Below are 7,174 nucleotides of genomic sequence, written 5' to 3'. Positions count from 1 at the left end.
GCCACACCTCCCCCAGGAAGTCCTCCTGCCCCAGCACAGCCCTGCCCCTAACACCCCAGGAGCCCCAGCACAGCCTGCTTCACACAATGGTAGGGGCCTGTCAGCTGTCTCCCCGCAAGGCTGAGAGCCTGCGTCCCCAGAGGCAAGCCCGTGAGGTGCTCAGGGTCCAATGAATGAACGATGGCAAAGCACTCACACCAGAGGCCGGGATGGCGGTTAAACAGTCCATCTCTTTATCAGCAGTTCAGCAAGAAGACTCCAGTGCTGCCACTGTCACAAGGAAGGGCTCACCCACTGGATTCTCTCTGCCCAGGTGTGGTCACTCCTCAGGTCAAGGTGGGGTGGACATCCTTCCAACACAGGCTGCTCCTCGACCCTGAAGGGCATCAACCTGGGAGGCAGGGAAATGCCCAGGGGCACATCACGGAAATGTGCGAAGGCTGACAGGCAGGGCTGGCAATGCCTCCTTAAGCCCGCTGCTCTCGACATTCACAGAGCAGGATGCAGGAGCGGGAAGACCCACGAGGAGGAGAGGTGGTGTGTCAGGCAGAGCTGGTACGGGAGCCTGGCTCTGCACCTTCAAACACAGAGGTGCCAGCAGGCACCCCCGACTCCTCGTCCCTGCTGACATTAGCAAACCACTGACACAGCGCTTGCCACGTGCTGGACCCCACGGTCCACAAAGCAACGTCCTAAAGTCAGGAAACAGGCACCAGGGCATGAAGCAATCGCCCACGCTGCAGCTGGAAGAAAGCCAGCATCTGCTCCCCAGGGTGGCTTCATCTCTACTGTGAGTACAGCTGCACCACCACACCCTCCTCTTACAGTCATCTGGGTCAGATGAGAAACCTAGGCAAAGCGCCTTGTGCAGAACTGGCATACAGCAAGTGCTCAATAAATGCCAGCATACACCTCCACGGCCCTCCTCTAAGCGTGCTGCTGGCCCCCCCGCCAGCCGCCACGACAATCAGCATGGTCCCTCCTGCGTGGCAGGGGTGCAGCAACCTTTCCCGGACAGAGGCCTCCTGGAGAGGCATCTCCTGGCCTCAGCACGCCACCTTCCACAGCAGCACAGACAGCCACTGCCGTGACCACTGGTACCGCGTGCAGGCCGAGAGGCCACACGACCCAAGGTCACGGCCCTGATCGGGGGCTGGGCCAAAACCTGTGCGCCCTCGCTCCCACCCCAGTGCCGTGTGACCCTGTGACTCAGAGAGGGGCCAGCAGACCAGCAGCGGCTACGCCCAGCAGCTCTAGCAACTCAGCTGCAGGTGCCATCGCAGCCTCGACCGCACAGCCCGAGACCCCTGGGCCCGTGGACAACTGAGAAGCACCGGTCTGCGACCCCACAGTGAAGAGTCAGAGACGCAAATCTGACCTTGACTCCAAGTCCTTCTGGAAATCTGAGAGGCGCGGCAGGAGCCTCCGGCAGCTGCCTGCCCCCCGACCCCCAGGGGCCCAGGTGCAGGCCCTCGCTGGTATTCTCAAGCCCCACCCAGTGTGCCGGCTCCCGCCCAGGGAGGCCGCCCTCGCGGCCCGGCCCCTCACCTGTCAGCCCTCTCACCTGCTGCTCTCAGCAGTCTGAGTAGGAGTTTCTCTTGTGAAGCTCCTGAGATGCCTCATCCGTAAGATGGCATATGCTGCAGGGGACAGAGGAGAGGAGAGGAGAGGCAGGGGGGAGACCACAGGGTGGCAGAGCCGCCCCCCCCAGAGGACAGACCCAGACTGCCGCACAGGGCCGGCTGGGGCAGCAGCCCGAGCCTGGGCCCAGGACCTGAGTCCTGGGGAGAGGCGCTCAGCCCAGAAGGGCCCCTGGCTTGGCCGGGCCCAGGGCTGGAGCTAAGGGAGACCCACGGAGAGGCCAGCAGCGGTCCGCCCACCTGCCCCCAGTTAGGAACCGAAATCAACTCGTCTCGAACGCTTACCTTCGTCTCACCTGCTCTATCCGTTCTCGCATGGCATCATTTCTCACCTCGCTCGGCACTTGGAAGATACGGGTATGGCTGCAAAACACCATCAGACGTTGGGGTTCCTGGGTTCCTTCTCTACTAACCAGTCACTGTGGAACCTCCAGGGTTGGAATCATGGGGGACCATAGCTCTGACCCTGTCGCCATGAGCTTTTGAGCTGCACCTTCACCCTCCTTGTACCAGTAACACAAAGCGTTCTTTTTACTAACCAAGTACCCCTGAGCCCCCCAACGATCCTGGGCAGGTAGCAAATGGTCCTAAGGAGAGTCAAGGAGACGGAGAAGTTGCGCGCCTTTGCTAGAGTTACAGAGCGGGTCTGAATTCCTCTCCAGCTTTGTCACCAGCTCTCTCTCATCAGCATTGTGCCACAGTCACTATGGTTCAGAGATCCTTCTAGAACATTCTGTCACAAAGAAGCTGCAGGCTCCTCTTTGCTGCTGTTGTTTTTGTTTTATTTCACTCTTCTGGACTTGCCTTCCTCACCACAGTCCACTTCATGCCCTTCCCAACTCCACACCCCAACAAACCCTCACAAACCCTCCACTCCAGGAAAAGCAGCCTGCCCACTGGACCCCCCCATTCCTGACAGTGCCTTCTGGGTAATGCCTTGCTCTAGGTGCTCTGGGGTTTTCCCTGTGAATTTAGTTTTGATACCACCTGTGAGGACCCGCAGCCCAAACGTGCTCCAGAACGTGGCTCATAGAAGATGGAGCTGGTCAGTGCCCAGAGAGAGAGAGAAGCAAGGACAGAGGGCCTGAGGGGACAGGGGGACGCCTCCGAGAAGAAGGGGACACAGAGGCTGGACGGGGTTGGCCGAGGTGCCAGGCTCCTGCCCGTGTGGAAGGCCCCACCTGGCTCGGGCTCCTGTGTGTCCAGTCCCTGCCCAGACACGGGTCAGCCCAGGTGAACGTCCTGCTAGGAACCCTTCTGAAGCCTAGGCAGCAAAGCCGAGAACCTGTGCAGCCCGGCCCCCTACTGTGCCCTCCTAGTGGTGTCCCCAACATGTCCTTCAGGGCTCACATGCTTCTCCACCCAGGTCACTTGTATCCTTTCAAATGGGGAACTTGGTTTATGTTATTCTCTCTTCCAGAGGCCCTAGCAAACATCAGGTGGCCAGTACACATCTACCATATAAATGAGCATTCAGTGGTGCTTAATAAAGGGATATGCAACCCTGACTACGTACTTCATGAAACTAATAGGAGGATACCAAAATCAGTGGATCGGAGGGAGAACCAGGCTGAGTTTATCGGTTTAAAATCTCCACAGAATATCCAGAGTGGAAAACTTGTATGTAGATAATTGACTGATTTCTGTCCCATGTCTCCAAAGCTTTAACCTACTTACGCTACACAGCCAAGCTCTAAAAAATACCAGAGGGTGATGTTCGTATTATCCAAACCCCTTAAGAAACTGCAACAGCTGGAGCTGGTGGCGTGGCCAGGCTGGGGGAGGACAAGCCTCCCACAGGCAGGGCGGTGGACGAGGGACAGTCACCAATGTTCATGATTTGGGCGACCTTGGCCGGCTTCCCGTCCAAAAAAAACCTTTCCCAGGGAGGCTTCAAATTAGACCATTCCTCTTATGCAATTCTTGAGCATTTGAATCCTCTTTTAAAATGCTAATGCCACTGGAAGGGGTAAACACAGGAAAACTGTACATCCTGAAGCAAAAACACATTTCTTGAGAAACATATCTTCCTTGATAGGAGAGAGCAAAGCTGGCGATGGGGACACAGGAAGGAAGCCAAGTCCAGAGATGAGAGAGGGCTCCTTCACAGCGGGGGGGAAGCCCAGCGGAATCCCACAATGACTCTACTGGGAAAAGAGGCCCAAGTGAACATGCATCCCAGAAGGAGGCAGGGAAGCGTGTGCTGAGGCAGTGAGCCAGGTTCCAGGCCCAGCTCCCCTGCCTGGAGCCTTGCCCTTCAGAGCCAGGAGAGGCGGTGTAGATGGTCTGTGCAGGCTGGGGCTGACAAAGCAGCTACTGTGGAGCACAGAATTCTAGGCTCGGGGCCGAGAAACCTCCTCTCACCTCCGCCCAAGACGAGGGCTTTGGCTTTTGCACTTTACGAGCTTATTTTCTTTTATCTCTTTAAAGTGCAGCCACTTCTGAACAAATCAAGTGCAAAAACAACAGAAATCTGAAATTTATTCAGAAGCACTTAAGAAATGGTAAGCAAGCCCAGTTTTCCAACCCCTCTAGTCATTTTAAAATTTAGCAATGAGCTGGGATTTCAAGATAGCAAAAATATTCCCTTAAGACCCCAAAGTAAGGGCTTCCCTGGCGGCGCGGGTTCGAGCCCTGGTCTGGGAAGATCCCACATGCCGTGGAGCAACTGAACCCATGTGCCACAACTACTGAGCCTGTGCTCTAGAGCCCGCGAGCCGCAACTACTGAGCCTGGGCGCCACAACTACTGAAGCCTCCACGCCTAGAGCCCGTGCTCTGCAACAAGAGAAGCCACCGCAATGAGCAATGAGAAGCCCGCACACCGCAACGAAGACTTAACGCAGACAAAAAAAAAAAAAGACCCCAAAGTAAGGCTGAAAAACTCAGTCAAAGGAGTCGACGTCTCTAGAGAAGGAGAGCCGTGGGTTTGGGTTGGCCAGTAATCCCGAAGAGGGGGGCTTGTGCCTTCCCTGCTTCCCCCTCCCCACAGTGTGCCTAGCTCGGGGCAGATGAGATGCTTTACCTCCATCTTATGAACTGGATTCTTGTTCTTTCCTCCAGGACCTCCTGACTCTGGTTTGTTAACAAATCAGACTTTGAGAGGTGGTGCTTCACCTAGGAAATCCGGGTGGAGTCCAGTGGTTACTGCCCAGCAAGGACTCCACGGCCAGGGTGGAGCCCAGCCTGGACAAGCTCTGCCCACTTGCCCAGGACCCTTTGTGGTAGGACCCGCCTCCCTCTTCCCCTTCCCTCCCCCCCCCCCGGATGGGCAACTCAAAGGTTCCATTACCACGTCTCTGGTCACATGTACATCTTGGCCATGCGTGGGAGGGCAGTTGGTGGACATCTTCTCCTTTATGTCCTGGGAAGCCTCTTCTTCAGTCTGAAAGGCAAGCAATTTCCCTCAGAAAGTGTCACTCTATCTGGCCCCAATTCTCCCTCCTCTTCCTTTTCCCTTTTCTTCTTCCCCATCACAACACACACATGCGTGCCCACACAAACACGCTATATCGCACAGTTCCTGCAATTAGCTTGTCTACTGCTACCTTCCTGTGGAATTCCAGGGACTCAGTAAGTCATGGGCCCAAGGTCCTCCTGAGACACCCTGCAGCGGGGCCACACATCTGAAACCCCCTCCCCGCCCGTGTGCCTGAGAAGCAGGGTGGGGCTGGTGGTGACGCCAGCCCGTCTCTGGCGAGGGGACAGCCCGGGTCCTTCCGGACATGTGGTGGATCAGACACGGCTCTAGGCAGGCTGGTGGGCAATGAGCTTGGGTTTCCTGGGTGCAGGGGGAGGGACGTCCAGCTCCCTGCACCCACTGAGGCCAGCTCTCTACAATCTGTGGTACCCCGAGTCCCAGAGGACTCTCACTCACCTTTTTCAACCAGTGCTGTACTACAGACACAGCCTCGCTCTCCACAACTTCCACGTCCTGCAACACAGCGGTAAGCCGATGCCCTCAGAATACAGACCCAGCCCCTCCTCCATGGCCCACAGCTAGCAGTGTGAGAGCTTCCCTCCGGAAGTGCAGCAGGGCTCAGAGGGGAAGCGACACCTGACACACTTTCCACCTGGCCACCTCCAGCCCCACTCACCGAACTGACTTTCGGTGGGAAGGGGAACCCGGCACCTTTCCGGGCGAGAATGTACACAAGCCATGTTGTAATTATCATCTTTGGACTTATGCCAGGCCTCCTTCGTGGCTCCCTCCTTCCACTGAAGCAGGCTGAGAACTCCTCTGGCACAAGGAGGTCCTCGGAGGGAGGTGCCCACCTGATTGGCTGGCCAATGATGATGTGACAATGACCTCCTTTAATCCCCAGGGTCAGAGTGGAGGTAGAAAAGAAAGGTGAGGAAGTGTCCACATTAGTGATGGCCACAGCTCAGAAATGGAGGTGGGCAGTCAGGATATGAGCCTGAGGAAGATACAAGGGGTAAGTTACTGAATCAAAGACAGAAATTTTGGAGGGCAGGGGAGGCTTATGGCTGGTCACCCACTCTTGAGCACTGCTAAGCAGGAAGAGATTTTATAGTCAAAAGAATAAATTTGTAACAAAATAACCTGGGCCCTCTAGACATTCGTTCAAACCATGCCACAGCTTTTCTTATTCTTCCTCTTACAAATGGGGAGAAGGGGCCTGTCCACCCAGAAAACATCAAAGATGGAGGAACAAAACTCTCAACAAGGACATTTTACTTTTGTGTCTACTTTGTTTACACAAGTAATTCAAATCACAAAAAATAATCCAAACAATAAGAGGTAAAGGGTAAAAAGTGCAAGTGCCATTTCTTGTGAAGCATATTTCCTGATTTTCCCAAGTCACCCATGGTGGACTGCCTAGGTGGAAGGACAGTTAAGTGGAAATGAAAGGGGGATTCTGTTGTGACTTCACAGTTGGGGGCAAACAATTGACAGGGGCTCAGATAGCTGCTATTCCCATCTAGAACCTTCACCAGGGAAGTGAAGTTCACAATATCCTAAAGCAAATGTTTAGCTGCTCTCAAAAGTAGTTGTAGCCTAACCCTGAGACTGTTCTCAAGGTCTCAGAAATGAGGGTTGTAATCCTGTCTCCACCACTAACTTGTTATGTGATGTTGACCAAATCATTAGTCCCTCTGGTCCTAGTTTCTTTGTCTTCAAAATGAAAAGAAAAGAATAATGTCTCCAGTTTTCTTCCAGCTCTAATAGTCTATAAATGTTCTATTCTGATTCTTCTGAAGAGTATAGAAAACCTTTATCTCACTCTCCCCAACTTCCCTAAAATAGCCACTATATCTCCTCACTCTCAACAAATCATCTCAACTTTACATCTTCTCTAGGCTATGCCAAGGCAACAAACAAGTCCCCAAATGAAAGCTGAGACTCACTCTCACTCTCAAAACACAAGTTCAGGGTAGCTGTGCTCCATGTGGTGACTTAGAGATACAGGGATGAATCCGTCCTCTGGCTCCATGCTGTCAGGATGTGACCTCTGTGACTGCCAAGCAAAGGAAGGGAACACATGGAGGAATAAAATCACCTCTTCTGTTCCA

General features: G+C 54.4%; 1 protein-coding gene across 1 annotated transcript; it reads right to left on the bottom strand.

Moving 5' to 3' along the window:
* Positions 1-210: 210 nt before the first annotated feature.
* SPATA19 (spermatogenesis associated 19) lies at positions 211-5,891 on the bottom strand. The gene is made up of 7 exons (XM_036862140.1): positions 5,737-5,891; positions 5,517-5,573; positions 4,932-5,024; positions 4,665-4,756; positions 1,926-2,003; positions 1,565-1,640; positions 211-376 (listed from the first exon to the last, which is right to left on the bottom strand). Exons 1-6 carry the CDS (start codon positions 5,812-5,814, stop codon positions 1,574-1,576), a joined length of 465 nt encoding a protein of 154 aa, XP_036718035.1. The 5' UTR covers positions 5,815-5,891; the 3' UTR covers positions 211-376; positions 1,565-1,573.
* Positions 5,892-7,174: the final 1,283 nt, after the last annotated feature.

The sequence above is a fragment of the Balaenoptera musculus genome, chromosome 8 (genome assembly GCF_009873245.2).
Source record: "Balaenoptera musculus isolate JJ_BM4_2016_0621 chromosome 8, mBalMus1.pri.v3, whole genome shotgun sequence".
Classification (NCBI taxonomy): domain Eukaryota; kingdom Metazoa; phylum Chordata; class Mammalia; order Artiodactyla; family Balaenopteridae; genus Balaenoptera; species Balaenoptera musculus.
Note: the sequence above shows the minus strand (reverse complement) of the source record. Positions and strands in the feature narration are given on the sequence as shown.

Coding starts and splice junctions, on each gene's coding strand:
- SPATA19 (XM_036862140.1), bottom strand. CDS start 5,814: ATGATAATTACAACATGGCTTGTGTACATTCTCGCCCGGAAAGGTGCC. Junction 5,574..5,736: donor TCCCACCGAAAGTCAGTTCG/GTGAGTGGGGCT, acceptor GCTGTGTTGCAG/GACGTGGAAGTTGTGGAGAG. Junction 4,757..4,931: donor TACATGTGACCAGAGACGTG/GTAATGGAACCT, acceptor CGGATTTCCTAG/GTGAAGCACCACCTCTCAAA.